This window comes from Panthera uncia, assembly GCF_023721935.1.
Source record: "Panthera uncia isolate 11264 chromosome A1 unlocalized genomic scaffold, Puncia_PCG_1.0 HiC_scaffold_17, whole genome shotgun sequence".
Taxonomy (NCBI): Eukaryota; Metazoa; Chordata; class Mammalia; order Carnivora; family Felidae; genus Panthera; species Panthera uncia.
The window spans coordinates 106804023-106823228 of record NW_026057577.1 but is presented as its reverse complement, the minus strand read 5'-3'; the positions used below and the strand labels follow the sequence as shown (position 1 = coordinate 106823228).

Here is a 19206-nt window from a genome sequence, read left to right as displayed (position 1 = left end):
CTCATCAGCTATTCAGTTACCAAGAGGTATGGTTTGTACAGAAAGGGCGGATAAATGCTTGAACTTTCCTTTGTTAACCAGTTTTCAGAATTATGAGTTGATCCTAATAGCTTTAAAGGTTTGGCGCTTGGGATTGTTTTTTTGTTTTGTTTTGTTTTTTGTTTTTGTTTATTTCTTTTTCTTTTTTTCCTTTAGTATCTTTTAGTACCATTACAGTGTTGAAACCTGTGAATTCAAACATACTGCAGTTTTTTCAACCCATTGCAGTTCATATGCTGAATCAAATTGTCCCATCTTTGGCTAGTGGAGCCTTGGTTCATCTTGTGCGTTTCCTGCCTCAGGGGATTGGCCATATTTTCAAGAAATTCTAGGTCCTCTCTTCTGGGGAAATGGTATTTATATACTACAGTCTGAGTTGATTGTTGCTGTTTTGATTGGTCATTGTTTCTGGAGTTGTTTTTTTGTTTTTGTTTTTGTTTTTTTTTTGTTTTTATGCATCATGAGATAATACTGGTATTTTCTTTTTTTTTTTTTTAAGTTTGTTTTTTATTTATTTTGAGAGAGAGTGAGCCAGGGAGGGGCAGAGAGAGAGGCAGACAGAATCCCAAGCAGGCTCTGCACACCCAGCACAGAGCCTGATAGGGGGCTTGACCTTCCAACCGTGAGATCATGACCTGAGCTGAAATCAAGAGTTGGACACTCGACTGACTGAGCTACCCAGGCACCCCTCTACTGATATTTTCCATTACAGTTCAGGACTACAGGATCTTTATTCAACCCCAACTATCTTCTATTTGTAATATTCCTTTATCCTGTGCCCCAAATTCTAATTGCTGATGACATCAACATAATTATTCATTTGTTTTATTCAACAATTTATATAACCTATTCTTGTAATAATAACCTCTACTACTAAAAACAGGTGTTTTTTTTTTATACACTCAAATGACTGTATTTTCAAGTTATTACTTGAAATAATCTCTGTGTGGTCATGTCTCTAACTTGATGTGTATTAGTTTTGTTAGTTTCATTTTGCTCTCGAGTTTTAGGGATTGCTTTTTTCCCCTCTAATTTCTGATTTGTTTTACATTTAGGTAAAACATTTACATGGTTCAAAGTCAACATGGTATATTCCTAGAAGTCTGATTTAAAATTCTCTCACTTCCACTTTTTTCCCTTTATTTTCCTGTAGGCAACTTGTTTTGAATCCTTCCATTAAAAAAAAAACCTAAGTAAAAGTCTCTCTGTGTATTTATATCCTACCCCTTTCTTAGTTAAATGACAGCATATAGTGCCTGTATTTCTTCACCTGTTTTTTGTTTTCACTTACTAACTCTGGGAGCTGACCGCATAGTAGTACATAATAGGAAGATGCTCTTCATTCTTATTTACAGTTGCATATATATCTTTTCGTGTATTTGCCAGCGTATCTTTGGTATAGATTTCTAGAAGTGAGAAGCCTGCACTAAAGGGCAAATTGCCGGATTCCTTTTCTCCAGAGGTTGGCCTTTGCATTCTCACCAGCAGAATAGGAGAGTGCCTCTTTCCCCAAACTGTCTGTGCCAGTATTTCTCTGGGGGCAGATTCCTGGATGCAGAATGGCAAGGTCAGGGGGCAGGTGGGTTTTTCATGTTGGTACCCTCCTACAAGTTTGCACAGCTCCTTTGCCCACCAGCTGTGGAAGATGGTGCCAGTTTTCTTATACCCCTGCCAGCACCAGACTCCTGCCTGAGCTCGTGGGGCCCAGTCCTTCATCTGCCAGCTTCCAAAAATCTCATTCTGTCCAAGTCTTTTCTCTGCATCGTCTCCCTCCTTCTCTCCTGCAGGCCCTAAAGGACAGCAAGGTGGTGGAGATCGTTGATGAGAAAGTGCGCAGGAGGGAGGAGCCGGAGAAGTGGCCTCTTCCTGGTCCCCCAATAGTGGATTATTCCCAGACCGATTTCTCCCAGCTTCTCAACTGCCCCGAGTTTGTGCCCCGTCAGCACTACCAGAAGGAGACAGGTAGGTACTGCATACCTGTAGGTGCCTTCCTGTTGTCCTTGTCGCCCAGCCAACTGGCATCAAGAGGACTAGAAGGTTGAGGGTCTCACCTTTCCACCCTTCAGAGTCTGCACCTGGTTCTCCCCGCGCAGTCACCCCAGTGCCAACCAAAACAGAGGAGGTCAGCAACCTGAAGACACTGCCCAAGGGCCTGTCTGCCAGCCTGCCTGACCTGGATTCTGAGAACTGGATTGAAGTGAAGAAGAGGCCGCGGCCGTCCCCAGCACGACCCAAGGTGTGTGGGACGTGGGCTGGAGCATGGAGAGGGGATATCGCCTGGGTACAGGGCTCTGAGGGGCTAGCTGGCAGGCTGGGTGGCTCAAGGTGGCGATGTGACCTGAGGTCAGCAGTGACTGCAGGAAAGCTGGTAGGACTGTTTCCCTTTCCAGTGAGGACCACTGCTCAGGATAGCCCTAGCTGAGTGGGATTTTCCATGGGAAGAAATCATACAGCCCCTGGCAGCAGTGTCCCAGGTTTCTTGATGTTTGGCTCTTATTTTTGACCCATCTAAATTTGCTGGGGCTGCTTTAATGCCCAGGTGTGTCCTCATTGTCCCCTGTATAAGCCCCTCAGGCCCTCTGAAGAGGGAAGGGAGAGGAAACAGACACACGGCCTGGATGTAGCGTTAGTCTAGACTAGAGCACCAGTCTCCTGTCACCGATGGCTGTTGACCTTGGGCAGCTCGTTTAATATCTCAAGTTTTTAGTGTTCCCATCTTCACATGAAAGAAAGGAGGGCTTAGACTGCTCTAGAAATTATAAAGCAATATGCCAGTAGTGTGCATTGAGTCCACTGTTAGAGAACGGTTTCCATTTCCGACTAAAATGAGTGCCCCCTTTCCAGAAGCGGATGTGTGCTCTGTCCCATCCCCCACCTCCTCTTAAAGATCTCTTTGGTCTGAGGCTTGTAAGGAGGCTTCATAGATGACCTTGGACTTTGGGGTCTGAAATTCTGTGCCCCCTTTTCCATTGTGCCACTGTGACTGTCTCCCTTGTCGCCCTCTTGTTCAAACCCCAACTTCCCTATCTCTTCTGGCTGTGATCCTTTGACCACAGAGTGTCAGGGATCAGGCCGGAGTCCTGAGGACCTTTAGGAGGTCCAGGCTTCCAGACTGTGAAGGCTTTGGAAAGACAGGCAGGCTTAGCCCCCATTCCAGAGCAGAGCCCCACTCGCACCTGGCCTGTTTGAACCTTAAAATCGAGTAGGTTTGGAGTTTACATGGGAAGCTTTTTGCAAAGCATGGAATTGACTTTTTGGATATAGATTATGAGGTAGACAAATGCTTCTGCGCCAAAGTCTCAGATAAATTCAGTCTAGCAACGGTCTGAAATATTTTGCTGAAAGCACCTTGTTGTCTCTTGCATCTGGAACATGCTGTTCTTCCTGCCTAGCACACTCTTGGTCCCTGCCTTCACCTGGCTTACTTACACTCATCCTTCAGTAATTACAGCTCCCCGGAAGCGTTCCCTGACTGTCCCCACCTCTAGTTCGTTAATAAGTGCTTCTCCCTATGTACTCCACAAATTCTATTTATAGTTAGTCTTTACCAATACCACATTACACTTGGCTGGCTGGTTGTTTGACTTTTTCTCCCACTAAACTGTGAGCTCCTGAAGTTCAAGAATTGTGTCTTGTTCATTATTCTGCTTTTAGGTTCTTCATTCAGGGCCTGGTGCCAGTGGGTGCTTGCTCACTCATCAGATAGTTGAACATCTGCTGTTGCTAGGTCCCAGTCTAGGTACTGGGGATATGATGAAAAGCAAGGCAGCTGTGGCCCTTGCCTCATGAAGCTTCCGTTTTCTTAGATTTTGGATAGATGGAACAGATGGATCAACCTGTTGAACTTCTGCTGTGTGCTCACTCCCAGGCTAGGTAAATGAGAGCACAGGTGGCTGCAGGGAACTTGTCACCTCATTGTTTATGAGTGACTGTGTTGTGAGCCGGGAGAGAAGAAACCTGGAGTCCTAGGGGACTGGCTCCAAAGCTGACAGCTGCAGCTTGGTGGCATGGCCAGTGCCTCTCTCTTCGGCGGACAGCTACAGAGGCCGGTCCGAGGGCGCCCTGGTGATTCCCTCTCCCCTTGGTCTGTCCCCATTTTAGAAGTCCGAGGAGCCCAGGTTCCTCCACCCGACCTCTCTGCCTCCGCAGCTGCCCGCTCAGCAGCTGACGTCCAAGGAGCAGGATGAGCAAGAGGAACTGGATTTCCTGTTTGACGAGGAGATGGAGCAGATGGATGGGAGGAAGAACACCTTCACCGCCTGGTCTGATGAGGACTCTGACTATGAGATCGATGACCGGGATGTCAACAAGATCCTCATCGTCACCCAGACGCCACCTTACATGCGCCGGCACCCCGGGGGGGACCGCACTGGCAACCACACCTCTCGTGCCAAGATGAGCGCCGAGCTGGCCAAGGTCATTAACGACGGGCTCTTCTACTACGAGCAGGACCTGTGGACTGAGAAGTTCGAACCTGAGTATTCCCAGATCAAGGTGAGGCTCAGACACGGCACTGGGGGTGGAGCCTGGGGTACCTGTAGCGTGTGGGACAGGGGAAGGCTGATGAGCGGTGTGGCCTTGGGCACAGAGCCTCAGTTGTCCTCGTGTATGGAAAGGGGGTGGTGATGGATGCCCTGCTGGGGCATTCGGTGAGAAGAGACATGTAAACACTTTGTAAGCTGTGCCAGAGCAGGAGATGACTGTTGTGCCAGCTGAGCATTGCGTTTAAGGTTGTAACAGTCAGCCAGATGCCAGTGGGGAAGAGAATGAAGATTCGATTGGCACTTCTAGTCTCAAATATTTAGGCCCATATAAAAGTTTAAAGGCCTTTTAAGGCACTTGTTTTGAGTAGAGAAGATAGAGAAAAGACAGGCTTTTTAAAAATCACTGTTGCCCGGAAACAGTCAAAACTTTCTGTAGGTTTTTACAGAGCGACTGTGTGTGGTGGTAGGTGGGCCTGAGGGGAGCCTGTGGAGCAGGTAGCGGTGTGTTTGGTGGAGGTGAGGAGACAGTGGTGAGAAGCAGGTCGGGGGTCTGCAGTGAGTTCCGGGGAGCTGAAGTCCTCGTCTCGGTCTTGCCGTAGAGAGGGCCGGGCGGGCCCTAACCCCTTCTGGGTGGGCACGCTCGTGCCCTGGTAACTGGGGGTGGGGAGTGGGGAGGCTGCCGCTGAGAGCCTAGGGACCAGAATTCCACGTATGTGGACGTGGGAACTGCCCTTTGCAACTTCCTGCAGGTCCCGATTCCTAAACAGGCTGGGGCAGTCTTCTTACTAACCTCTTCTCCCCACCCATCTTGTATCCTCTGCAGCAAGAAGTTGAGAACTTCAAGAAAGTCAACATGATCAGTCGGGAGCAGTTTGACACACTAACCCCAGAGCCCCCCGTGGATCCCAACCAGGAGGTCCCTCCTGGGCCACCTCGCTTCCAGCAAGGTGAGAGGTGACACCTGGAACCCTGGCCTGGGTGGGAGGGTCTGCAGCCCTTCAACGGGGAGCCTTCCAGGGACAGACGGTCACAGGCCTACCCCTGCTTACTGGCCTGCTCTGCCTCTGCAGTTCCCACTGATGCCCTGGCCAACAAATTGTTTGGTGCTCCTGAGCCTTCCACCATCGCCCGTTCTCTACCAACCACTGTCCCGGAGTCGCCAAACTACCGCAACGCCAGGACCCCCCGCACTCCCCGGACACCACAGCTCAAAGACTCAAGTCAGACATCACGGTTTTACCCAGTAGTGAAAGAAGGACGGACACTAGACGCCAAGGTGAGGCTCTTCTGCCGGGCTGCTAAGAGTCTTGGGCTCACTTCACCTCTTTCCCGTGCTTTGCTTTTTACCCTTGCTTAAGCCAGGAGACTGCCAGATCCCAGACCTGCTCTGTATTCTTAGGCAGCTGGGCCCCCCCTCCCCAGGATCGAGTGGCCACATCTGAAGACGGGACCAGGTGTGGGAGTGGTGATTCCATGTAGCCAGGATAAGGCCTCAGGAAGATGGACCAGGAGTGGGTCCTTAGGGCTCCCAAGCCTCAATTTCCTCACCTGTGAAATAGGCATACCAGTTCCTGACTCATAATTGTGGACATCGTGTGAGAGAATAGATATGAAAATGCTTTGTAAATTGTGAAATAACTCACACACATGAGAGGTCTTGGTCCTACAAGTGCTTGGTGCTCCTAGATTTCTGTGAGTGCGATTAATAACAAATTCTGGACTGGCCTTTGCAGATGCCTCGGAAAAGGAAGACAAGACACAGCTCGAACCCGCCCCTGGAGAGTCATGTGGGCTGGGTGATGGATTCCCGTGAGCACAGGCCCCGGACTGCTTCCATCAGGTGCCAGGGCAGTGGGGAGGAGAGATGAGGCCGACTGCAGGATGGGTGGGAAAGCCAAGCAGCTGATGGGACCAGGAAGAACGAACCTCTTCGGTCTGTAAATTAAAGAAAGGGACCGTTAATCTAAACCCAAAAATCTGGAGGAGTCTAGAGAACTTTATCCAGAGCCTGGGAAGATTTTCCTAAAGAAGTGGTGTTGCATCTACACGGGACCAGAGTGTCTTCAGAGAGAGAATGTTAGTGAATGATTTCAAAAGTGTGTATCTGCTGCCTGCCCCAGGATGGGGCGGTCATTAAATAAAAATACAGATTCGTGGGCCCTGCCCTCGATCTACTGATTCAGCTTCTGGGGGTAGGGTTTAGGTGGCTTCCCCCATCCCCCAACCCCCAGCCCCAGGAAAATTGTCCCAGTGTTCTCTGTTCAAGAGCAAGGTTTGGAAGCCATTGACCTATATATGCACTCTGCATCCCTGCAAAGATGGCACAGACTGAGAATGGTCATGGTTTTAAAGAAAACATATAGATGGATTAAACCATAATAGCTTATCAAAGAAAGTTGAATGTGGACTCTGGATAAATAAATGCTTAGAAGCTCAGGTTTGGGCATTGTGCCGATCTGGGATGTTAAACAGCCCCGTGACTCAGGACAAGTCTCCCAGTCTCTGTAAGCCTCACTGACTGCTTTGTAAAACACACCAAAGGTCTGTGCAAAGAGTGATTTGGGCCCGTGGATGTAAGTTAAGGACCTAGCACAGTACTTGGGTCTCTTTGCTGCCCTATGAGAAGCTAGATCTTGGCTGATGGAAGGACCAGAGGGGCCCCTCCTAAACTGATGGCTAGCTGCTCCAGGGAACCTGGTGACATTGTCTCTTTCCTGACCTCTAGTTCCAGCCCCTCAGAAGGGACACCTGCAGTTGGCAGCTATGGCTGTACCCCTCAGTCATTGCCCAAGTTCCAGCATCCTTCCCACGAGCTGCTCAAGGAAAATGGCTTCACACAACACGTCTACCACAAGTATCGTAGGCGCTGCCTTAACGGTAAGAAGCACAGGGGCAGAGGGGCTGAGCCTCTGGGTCCACTACTTAGATCTGAGTGTAAGGGTGGTGGAGCAGGTGATTGTTTTCTCTGACCTTAGATCAAAAAGTGACACGACATTGCAACAAGAAGGATTGGAGCTAGACTCAGGCCATGTAGTTGGGAATACAGAAAGCTAAAAGAATCTGCTACTCAGAATATTTTGTTCCTTGATCTTCCTCTACGGATAATAAAAAAGATATCAAAAGTTTACCTTTTTTTACATTTTTTGCATTTTTTTACATTTTTAAGTGGTTGTGAAGAAGAAAGAGAACTTTTGACAGAGACAATATCTGGCCTGTAAAGCCTAAAACATTTACTCTCTGGCCTTTTGTGGGAAAGAGTTTGCTGACCCCTGCTCTAGAAGATGGTATAGGGAAATAAGCTTTCTAGATACTCTCATGTGTTTCTTTTTATCACAGAATGAGATTTTATTTTATTTTATTTTATTTAAAAAAAATTTTTTTTACATTGATTTATTTTTGATAGAGGTAGAGCACAAGTGGGGGAGGGGCAGAGAGAGAAGGAGACACAGAATCCGAAGCAGGCTCCAGGCTCCGAGCTGTCAGCACAGAGCCCAACGCGCGGCTCGAACTCACAAACCGTGAGATCATGACCTGAGCCGAAGTCGGAGGCTTAACTGACTGAGCCACCCAGATGCCATGAGATTTTTTTTTTTTTATTTTTTTTTTATTTTTTTTTTTATTTTTTAGAGAGCGAGTGAGTGGGGGAGAGGGGCAGAGGAGGGAGAGAGAGAATTTTAAACAGACTCCATGCTCAGAACAGAGCCCATTGCAGGGCTTGATCTCACAAACCCCGGGGATCATGACCTGAGCTGAAATCTGGAGTTGAAGGCTCAACCGACTGAGCCACCTGGCTCCTGAAATGTCTTTTAACTATAGATTTCTGTCAGGTTGGCTGTAAAGATGCTCAAAAGCAATCTTCCCCACCCCCCACCCCCCAATTTTTTTTTAGAGAGAACAGTGGGAGGGGCAGAGAGAGGGGAAGAGAGAATCCCAAATAGTCTCTGTGCTATGAGCACAGAGCCTGACGCAGGGCTCGATCCCACGAACCATGAGATCATGACCTAAGTTGAAAGAAATCAAGAGTCAAGACGCTCAACCGACTGAGCCACCCAGGGGCCCCACAGAAGCAATCTTTAAAAATTTTCTTTTTAATGTTTGTTTATTTTTTGAGAGAGGCAGAGTGTGAGTGGGGAGGGGCAGAGAGAGAGGAGACACAGAATCTGAAGCAGGCTCCAGGCTCTGAGCTGTCAGCACAGAGCCCGACCTGGGGCTCGAACCCACAAGCTGTGAGATCATGACCTGAGCCGAAGTCAGACACTCAACTGACTGAGCCCTAGGCAACCCCCCACAGAAGCAGTCTTAATGCTCCCTTGTATTAATTTGCCTCACCTCTTTTCATTTAGCAAAACATGGCTGCTAAGTGCTTCTTTCGTCTGCCTTACTTCCCTCTGCGTTTGTGTATGACAGTTTTATTGAGATAGGATTCACATACTATACAGTTTACCCATTTAAAGTGAAAGGTGCTGTGACTTTTAGTATATTCAGGAGTTGCACGTCCATCAGCAGAATCGATTTTAGAACGTTTTCATTACCCCAGAAAGAAACCCTGTGCCCCTGACCAGTCATTTCCCATCCCCGCCCCCACAGCTCCTTCCAGGCCTGCACAACCACCAGTCTGAATGGTTTGCCTTTTGTGGGCTTTTCGTATAGATAGAATCCTGTATCACACCATTCTTTGTGACTGGTTTCTTCCCTTAGCATACTGTTGTCACATTTCATCTATATTGTAGCATGGTGTCAGTACTTTATTCCTTTTCCTTGCCAGATAATATTCCATTATTATGGGTATGGCCTGTTCTGTTTATTTGTTTGTCAGATGATGGACATTTGGATTGCCACTTTTTGTCTGTCATGAATAGTGCTGCTGTGAATATTCATGTACAAGTTTTTGTGTGGACATAGGTTTTCATTTAGCTTGGATAGAAGAGCGGAATTGCAGGGTCATATGATAGCTATGTTTAAACCTTTGGAGGAATCGTGAGACTGTTTGCCAAAGTGGGGGCACCATGTTTTCGTTCCTGACAGCAGTATATAGGGCTTCTGGTTGCTCCAATCCTCCCAGCACTTGGTATTGTCTGTCTTTTTTATTACAGCCGTCTTCATAGGCTTGAAGTGATAAGTGATACCTCCTTACGGTTTTGATTTGCATTTTCCTGGAAGCCATAACGTTGAAAATTTTTTTCATGTGTTTATCGGCCCTTTGTATACCTTTGGAGAAATGTCTATTCAGATCCTTTGCCTATTTTTTGACTATTATTTGCCTTTATTAACAAGTTATAAGAGTTTTTTATAGATTCTAGGTACAAGTCTCTTACCAGATTCATGAGTTGTAAATACTTTTTCCCCACCCTGTGGGTTGATTTTTCATGTTGTTGATAGTGTTCTTTGAAGCACAGAGGTTTTTAGTCTCTCTCTTTTTTTTTTAATTTATTGAGAGAGTGTGCATGCACACGAGTGGGGGAGGAGGAGAGGGAGAGGAAGACAGATTCTTAAGCAGTCTCCGTGATCAGTGCAGAGCCAGAAACGAGGCTCGATTTCATCATGACCGTGAGATCATGACCTGAGACAAAGTCAAGAGTCAGACGCTTAACCAACTGAGCCATCCAGGCACCCCAGGTTTTTAGTTTTTAGTTTTTAATTTTTTTTAATGTTTTATTTATTTTTGAGAGAGAGAGAAAGAGCCAGAGTGTGAGTCAGGGAGGGGCAGAGAGGAAGACACAAAATCTGTAGCAGGCCCCAGGCTCTAAGCTGTCAGCACAGAACCTGACACAGGGCTCGAACCCAGAAACCATGAGAGCATGAACTAGTCGAAGTCGGATGGATGCTTAACCGACTGAGCCACCCAGGTGCCCTTTTAGTTTTTTTAATGATACTAAATTTATCTATTCTTGTGTTGCTTGTGCTTTGGTATTGTGTATTTTTAATGGTACCATTTTGTAATTGTTGGATTCCTAAAATAATTGTTGGTGATGACTAATCAGTGTAATTTGTTGGATTGTCAGATTATTTGTTCATGCTTTTCCTTATTCTGACTACACTTGAGAGCAGTAGCATTTGAGATGAAGAGCTAGACCAGGCTGGCCTGATTTAGAAGCTGATGCCACCTGCTTGTGGCGAGGCTCAGGCCCTGCTGCCAAGGCAGCAGGGCCTGACACGGAATAGCGCTTAATGACCGTCTCCTGAAAGACTGAAAGGACAGGGGATGAGCAAGGGAATTGGGGGGGACAGGAGAAAGGACCAAAGTCTGACCCCAGGAGCATTTGTCCCCTCAACACGGGCAGCCTGGCCCTGAAAGGTCTTTCCTCCTCTGTCCCCAATCAGAGCGGAAACGCTTGGGCATTGGCCAGTCTCAGGAGATGAACACTCTCTTCCGCTTCTGGTCCTTCTTCCTCCGAGATCACTTCAACAAAAAGATGTATGAGGAGTTTAAGCAGCTTGCTCTGGAGGATGCCAAAGAAGGCTACAGGTGAGCAGGATGTGAGGAGTGTGGCCGGGGGGGCGCTGCTGGCGGGTCTTGTGGGAGTTGAAGCGTTCCTGGTGGGTCTGCCTCCAGAGCTATAACCAGAAATCTGTTTTGCATACACATTTGCCTTATAAAAACATGATTATTTTTGAATGAGTAATATGTTTACATGGTTCAAAATTCAAAGAGGACAGAGGTCATATAGTGAGAAGTCTCCTCATCCCTGTCCCCATGCCATCTAGTTGCTTTCTCCACAGAGAGCCAGCATGGTCAGAATCCCGAGGGGCTTTCCTAAAAATATTTGCTTGTGTGAGCAAGGACATACCTATAGTCTCCCACCACCCTACTGTTGTTCCCAAAGTATAACTTCTATTAAATAATAATTTGTACCGTACTTTTTAATGTATTTAGATCATCACATGAATGCCTTTTTGTATCTTACCATTTATAAGCATGAGCGTGTTTCCACGTTGTTAAAGTATTTAACTTTTAAAACTTTCTTACAGAAATTCTTACATACCTTTTGCTGAAAGTTTAGAAAATATAGATAAGATCATTTGAAAATTCCAACTCCCAGAGATAACCATTGTTAATATATTTAAGTGTGTGGCCTTCTAGACTTTGTATGCATGGGTAGATGTAAAATTTACATATTTGTTTATAAAATGGGCCCATTCTGATGTAACACTTTGAAACCTGTCTTTTCCACTTGGTGATATATCATAAGCATCTCAGTATCCATCAGTGTGTATTTACATTATAATTTTTTTTAATGTTTTATTTTTGAGAGAGAGAGAGACAGAATGTGAGCAGGGGAGGGGCAGAGAGAGGGGGAAACACAAAATCTGAAACAGGCTCCAGCTGCTCTGAGCTGTCAGCACAGCGCCCGGAGCGGGGCTCGAACCCACGAACCATAAGATCATGACCTGAGCTGAAGTCAGACACTCAACTGACCGAACCACTCAGGGGCCCCATACGTTATAATTTTTAATAGCTTATATTCTGTTGTACAGATTTACATTATTTTTCTTAACTGTCTCTTTAAGACATTTAAGTTTTGTTGAATAATGTTAATGAACAGTTTTGTACATCTGTAAAATAGAAACAATGTATTTTTGGTCACCTCCTTGACATGTTCCTAAAAGTAAAATTTCTGAAGTCAGATAAACAAACCTGCTAATTGACATGGTCACGTGACTTTGTGGAGAGCTCATCTCAGGGTATTGGCAAACTTGTTCTGTGATGGGACAGATAAGAAATATGTAAGGCTTTGCAGACATAGGGTCTCTGTCGCAACTACTCAGCTCTGCTCTTACAGCAATTGAATGTGGGCAGAGGGCTGTTGTTTGGCTGAAGTTTGCTGACCCCTGGCAAACAAACCATAAACTGCTAGACCCACTTAGACTAACGTTAAATGTTAGCCTTCTTAAGGATTTTTTACCATTTTTTCAATAATCCACGTGCTTAAACCATTTCCTCATTCATTTATTATGCAGGTGCAATCCAGTTTTACAAATAAACTGTGTCCTGATTTCACTGACTTGTGCTCTCCTACAGATATGGTTTGGAGTGCCTTTTTCGATACTACAGTTATGGCCTGGAAAAGAAGTTCCGGCTAGACATCTTCAAGGATTTTCAGGAAGAGACGGTGAAGGACTATGAAGCTGGTGAGAGCCAGAGTTGGACTCTGCAAGCCCCAGTCATCTAGGCCTTTTCTCCCTCCTCCCTCCCCGGGGCCACCTGGGTCTGGCTGTGTGTCAGTCACCTCACACCTCCCGCTCACCTGAACCTCTTAATTCTCAACTCCTCATCAGCCCCGCTTCTCTCTACCTCTCTCCACCTCTGCCTCCTCTTTCCTGTAGGCCAGCTCTATGGGCTGGAGAAGTTCTGGGCCTTCTTGAAATATTCCAAAGCCAAAAATTTGGACATTGACCCCAAACTTCAAGAATACCTCGGCAAATTCCGACGTCTCGAAGACTTCCGAGTGGATGTGAGTGAAAGTCTCTTGTCTTTCTCACCCTCGTTGTCCTGGAAAGAAAACTGGACCAGAGGTCAGGATACCTGGGTTCTGGTCCCAGCTATGCCACTAGCCCAGAGACCCTTTTCCCCCATTTTGGCCTTAGTTTCTTTGCCTGTAAAATAGAGAGTGAGAAGTGGACACTGACAGCCAATTGAAGGGGATTATGCAAGTTGCTCCTCCCTCCTTCCCATGGTCCTATAGCTAAACCATCATAATGCTCTCTTTTATCTTAGTATGCCCTGGTTAGCCTGCGATGAGTGCCCTAGTAAACGTACTTGCTTTTTCTGGAAGAGGCCAGTTCCAACCCCGCACCAACACAACCCCTGTCTTCTTGGAGCGGGTGACTCAATGGTGACATCCAGTGGTGGGTCAGGGTTATTGCTACTGGGTATAATCAGGGAAGCGGTAGCTTTGAGTCATGGATGTCAGTCAGAGACTCCAGAAATGAGTGAGACTCGTTCTTTCAAAGACTTTATAATATAGTAGAGATGTACCAGTCATCTTATTCCCTTGAAACCTTTTAGCCAAAAGACAAATAGCAATAATAGTCCTCTCATCTATTAAAAAATTGCCATTAATTGAGTGATTACTGTGTCCCAGGGGCTGTGTTAGGCACTTGATATTGACCTCATTTTAATCTTTATAATGTGGTGAAGGAGGCAGAGTTCATTGTTACAGTTGCTGTACCCGTGGATAAATGGAAACCCGTAGCCACCCAGTTAGATAGTGGCAGTGCCCTTCAGGCCTCCCAGTATAAAGATTAATCTGTTGTTTTCTGTCCTTAAGCACTTCCTCCTCTGGGGGTTGGAGGGGCATGTGTGCAGAGAAGCCTTGCAGTGGGAAGACCTGTGGAAGTGGGACTAGAAGGGCTCAGCTTTGACCCTCAGAAAGGGAAGGAAATGTCCTTGAGGTCACCAGACCTTTGGCAGCAGTAAGGCCAGACTGGATCATGATCTCTTAGATCAGTGTCCTCTTTCTGGCCTGGAAGGGGATAAGGCAGAGCCCAGGAGCATGTGGGCCTTCTGAGCTGAGACATCTTAGCATATTGCATATTGTCACATTCCATGCATCATTGCCTGAGAAGCGATCCCTTCTCAGAGGAGAGCAGAAACTTGTGTGGGTGAAGGCCTGGGCTTCAGAGTTAGATAGATGGGCCTAGTCCTGCCTTGTCTCCACCAGTTATGTAATTTATGCAGCCCTGGGCAAATTATTTTTCTGTGCTTCACTTTCCTCATCTGTAAAATGGGATGATGGTGTCTCCATCAAAGGGTGGTGTAGACTCCCTGAGTGGGTTCTTGTGCATAAAGTAGCATGGGTCTTTGGCATCTTGGCATGGAGATGTGCCTCATAAACTGGTAATTAGTTTTTAAGGTTATAACTGTTATCTGCATTTGGAGGTAAGAAGTCTCTAGAGAGCCAGCCATGGCAAGGAAAGGGGTATGGGTAGTGGCCCCTGGTCACCTGTGACTTCCTCCTCTGTTACAGCCCCCCATGGGTGAGGAGGGCAACCACAAACGACACCCAGTGGCGGCAGGAGGTGGCGGCGGTGAGGGCAGGAAGCGGTGCCCTTCCCAGTCTTCCAGCAGGCCCTCCACCATGATCAGCCAACCCCCCACACCACCCACTGGCCAGCCCGTCCGGGAAGATGCCAAATGGACAAGCCAGCACTCGGACACACAGACTTTGGGAAAGTGAAAAAGCCCCTTAGCCCTGGGGTTTTGGAGGGGGGGATGGGGGGTTGGGTAAGAGTCCATGGGGGTGCCCAGTCCCAGGAGAGGGGACAGAGAAGGGACAGGCCTAGAGTCATTAGCATGGGCCTTTGTGCTGAGTAGCAACATGTACACCATTTGGGCTATCAGAGGTACCCCTGGGCAGGAGCCTCCACACACCCCCTTCCCCCTCCTCTCTCCATGACTCTTCACATCCTAGCTTCTTCTAAGGGGGGAGGGAAAGGGGGGAGATTTTTTTTATATATATATATATATATATATATCAAGTTTTAAATTATTGATAGTTCGTCTGGATTACCAAAATCACTCTGCAGCCCTGCCCACGGCTGGTAAGCCGTAACCCTGGTTCCCACCCACAGCCTCCTCCTGCTCCCCCTCAACCAACTATGCAGCCCACAAGAAGGCCCTGTGGGCCCCATTGCCCAGCACTGTCCCATGGAAGGCTCTGGCAGCGTCCCTGGGCCCCACGAGCACCAGCCCCCTCATCATCTGGGGCTTACCATCACCATGTTCTCCCCCTGCTGTCCCCACCATGCCCTTCTGCCATGTTCTGGGAGAAGGAAACCAAAGGATCTAGAAGTGGGAGTGGGGGAAGGTTTCAGCCTCTCTCCACTCCCCTCTCCCTATGCCCCTTACGCCCCAGCCCAGAGAGACGCTGCTCATACCAGAAAAGACTATTGAAAGATGATTTATTTTATTTTTCTCTGACCTTTCCATCCTTGGAAAAATGGAAAAACAACAACAAAAAAAAAAAAAAACAAAAAACAAAAAAAACCACAAAAAAAAGACAAAATCGACCATAAAAGACCAAAAAAATAAATCAGAAAACCCCCACCTAATCCACAGAAAGTGATGTCTTTCCCCTGCCCTTGGATTTTGTTTTGTTTTGTTCTTGGAAATAATATTTTTTTAAAAGTTGCCTTATTGTGGAGCGGGAATCTGAAATACCCAAATGCCTGTTTTCCTCGGTGGAGTCAACTCGAAGAGCTCACACCTTCTCTGGATGTGCCTGGGCTGGATTGGCTAGAATCTTTCTCTGGACTGAGTTGCATGTACAGTGCCTCCTGCCTACAGGCAAGAGGGTTGGGGGCGGCTCAGATCAGAGCCTTGCCTGAAATACCCCTACTGTTGCATCGTTCGAAGCTGACGTCCTGTGTCTATACACTGCTGCCACTGTCGTGTCCTCGCTCTGCTTGCTGTTGCTTCACGACAGGCCCCGTCCTGCCGTGACACCCTTCATCTGCCCTCGGATCCCCAAGGCCAAGCGTGCTTCAAACTGTTGAAGAAGAGCATTGGCCTGGATCTGGGACACACTTGGCCTCAGCTTGACCGTCTCCCCAACCTCAAAGGGGAAAGGTGAACACCTGGCAGCTGAGGCTTGGAAATACGTTGCCCTGAAAGATCTGAGGCCTCGAGGAGGCTCTGTCTCATCAAAGGTGGAGAAGGATGCCATTCTCCCTGGGGTCTGGTGGGGTCTCCCCATCTTGCATCCCCCTTCTGCAAGCCATCTCTGCCCATCCTCCAACTGACCCTGCCTGGGAACGAGGGACAAGGAGGATTTGGGGGCTGGGGGGAATCCTGCCAGTTGGAGAAGCCCCGCGGCAGGAAGGTATATGTGGACATAGAGTATACCTGACTTCTCTTCTCCAGCCACTGACTGCTTGGGTTGGGCTGTGAGTGATAATGGACTGGCTGGAGTCTACTGGCATCCGAAGCTAGGGAGGGTGACCGAAGGACTGACCCACACAGACTGGGCTGTGTGTTGGGTGCGGGCGTGATGACATAGTCACCCCCAGTGTGGACCGGGCAGCACAGAGAAGTTGATGGTAGTGTTGCTCAGTTGCTGACACTTCATTGGCCCTCTTTTTAACTGTTTCCTCTGCTGGGCCCGAAGATTGGGAGTCGGAGACAGTATCCCAGGCTGGCAAGGGCTTGCCCTCTGTCACGGGCACCTCATTGCTTTCAGCCTGTGCCCTCTCCCACCTCTGCCCTCCCAGTGGTTATTGTGTGGGGAGCCCACCTCAGTTCCTGTTACCCAGTTGTCTCGAAAGCCAAGGATGAGTGTGTCTGGTCACTGCTCTAAAAGTGGGATCTGAGGCCTTTCCCTGCCCAGTCTGGTGCCTGCCGCCCGTTGTACCAGACACTGGACTCCTGCACCCCCTCCTCCTTCCCTTTATCCCCCTTCTTTGCTTCGGGTCGCTCAGCCCAGTACTGTATCCAGCACCATAGAACCTCAGTGTTTGTCCTCTGCTGGGTTTGGGGGCACAAGGAAGCCTTGGGGGTATGGGGAAAGGCTGTTCTTATCTTGAGTTTACTCCCAGGCCAGGGGGCTGCCATTCCCTCCCTGATCCTCCCACAGACACCCCAGAGGGAGGAAGCCCCTTTGGGGTGGGGAGGTGAGGACTTCATCTCAACGTAGGCTGAGGATGGGGGGGGAGAGGGCTTTTTTTTTTTTCTTTCTTTCTTTTTTTGTAACATGTTAGGAGTTAATGTTGCAAAGAGTAGTTTACATCTTCACTTTCTGAAGACACTTGAATTTAGGACCGACGTATCTGTGACAGGCATGCCGGGAGCGGCCAGAGCCATCAGGGTTGGCCGCTCCACACCCACCACCCTCCTGTGGGGGTCCAAGACCTGAGACACAAAGCAGCAGCCTGCCCAAACCCTTCTGCTCATCCTGTACCCTTCCACGATCGGTCCATACCAGGACGACCTTTGGGCATCAAACATCACAAGGTCTGTGTGCCTCAGCCCTGCTAAGGGGCCGGTTTCTTTCGCCCTCTCCTGAATCTGGGAGCAGATGCACTACCAGAAGAGAGGGGCTTCCTGGGCCTGCCCCAGCCTGGACCCCCGGGGCTCAGGTCCAGGTGCCGAGCCCCCATGTCAAAGTTGTTAACGTTTTTGTTTTGTTCCATTGTAGCTCTTTTTTTTTTCCCCTTTCCTGATGATTGATTTTACAAAAGAAAGTAAGCTGCTCAGAAGGACCTAGAAGTGGGGAGGAGGGGCAAGGAAGACGAGCTAGGGCGGGTGAGGGTGTTTTTTTGCCAAAAAGCCTGGGTACAACGGTCTGGGTCGTCTGGTGCCCTCCTGAGTGGGACCCCAAAGTGTATCCTGTCTGGAAGGGTCCCTGGATTTATTTGCCCCAGCCCCCGCCCTCTCCTTCAGCCATGTTGATGGCAGAGGCAGAGAAGATCAGAACTTATAGCCCATTTCTCACTGGAGAGGAAAACTTGTCATCTGGCTTTGCGGAGAAGGTTCCACCTTATGCTCATAGTACATTATCTTTACCATGTGCTAGGATATCACATTTAAAAGGACAAAAAAAAAATGTAAAATACTTGAATGAGCTTGTATTATAACATTAATATTATTGAGAATATCTGCTTTCCAGGCTGAAGTGATTCATTCATTATTCTAGTCCTGCTTTAGTCCTTTGTAATTTGTGGTAATTATGCTTTTCTTTTTAATACAAAAAAAATGTATAAAAATAAAAACTTGAAAAGGCAAAGTACTGGCTGGTCTCCCATCTGGGGTACAGCTGTTGAGGGATGGAGCCTGGTTAGGGCCCCCTCAGATCCAGGGGAACCCTGCACTCAGGATGTGTACATGAAAGCTTTGCAGGGCTCTGCCATTGGGCTTTTGGGGAATCTGCCCAGGGAATGGGCTCCAGAGGCTGCTAGTGAATACATCCAGGAATGTATTCATCCAGGAATTCCTCCGTGGTTTTGAGAGCGTCTGCCAGCCTGGAATTCACGTCCACCATGTGTCTTAAAACATGGCAGCTATAGCCAGTGCTAGAGAACAGAGAGATGCCAGTCCAACAGAATCCCAGGGTTTCTGCACACTTGTCCCACTCTCAGGATTTCCATCCTCTGGCTGTGGCCTGGCATCTTGTAAGGAGATCATTAGGAAGGTTGCCGTGATTCCCTGTGGAGGGTCAACACAGCCCCTCTCTGAACAGACATCCCTGCCAGAGTAGAGGAGAAACAGGTCAACACTCTGGCCTTACAGGAATCCAGGTCAGCCACTGAGCCCGGAGGATTGAAGCTGGGAAAGGATGGAATGATGAACACACCCTAGCCTACTGAGGACTGGCCCCTGGGTTGTTGGTGGCTTTTCCCTGACTCTTGAGGCCAGGTGCTGGCAGCGGTAACATTCTCCGTGCCAGTCTGACCTACGTGTACATAAAACTAGAAGTGAGGCGTGTCCTTCCTTAACCATTAGTCTGACAGCTGTCTCCCATGCCTGGTGCTTGAGCATCCCGTCAGAAATGTTCTTCCAGAGAATTCCGCCATTCTTGAGGCGGGCAGTTACTTTAGAACCTCCAGTGGCCTTTGTAGAGTTTAGGAGTTGGGAACCAGGGCTTCTGCAGACTGACTTGGGGACAGGAAGACAGACCCACTTCACAGCCTGGTAGGGATGCTCATGAGGTTGGCCACCACCAGTTGTTTAATTGCACTGCAGTAGCTC

The 19206-nt window shown here is 48.0% G+C and overlaps 1 protein-coding gene across 3 annotated transcripts in view; it reads left to right on the top strand.

Moving 5' to 3' along the window:
* The window catches only part of LARP1 (La ribonucleoprotein 1, translational regulator), a 53564-nt gene extending 38037 nt beyond the window's left edge, over nucleotides 1-15527 (top strand). For all 3 annotated transcript variants that reach the window (XM_049647938.1, XM_049647937.1, XM_049647936.1), the window contains 11 exons: nucleotides 1827-2001; nucleotides 2106-2275; nucleotides 4141-4533; nucleotides 5347-5470; nucleotides 5594-5799; nucleotides 6257-6363; nucleotides 7249-7400; nucleotides 10845-10989; nucleotides 12544-12653; nucleotides 12849-12976; nucleotides 14492-15527. In XM_049647938.1, the coding sequence (XP_049503895.1) occupies nucleotides 1827-2001; nucleotides 2106-2275; nucleotides 4141-4533; nucleotides 5347-5470; nucleotides 5594-5799; nucleotides 6257-6363; nucleotides 7249-7400; nucleotides 10845-10989; nucleotides 12544-12653; nucleotides 12849-12976; nucleotides 14492-14701 (1920 nt within the window). In that variant the 3' untranslated portion in view covers nucleotides 14702-15527. The remainder of the gene's footprint in view (nucleotides 1-1826; nucleotides 2002-2105; nucleotides 2276-4140; nucleotides 4534-5346; nucleotides 5471-5593; nucleotides 5800-6256; nucleotides 6364-7248; nucleotides 7401-10844; nucleotides 10990-12543; nucleotides 12654-12848; nucleotides 12977-14491) is intronic.
* Nucleotides 15528-19206: the final 3679 nt, after the last annotated feature.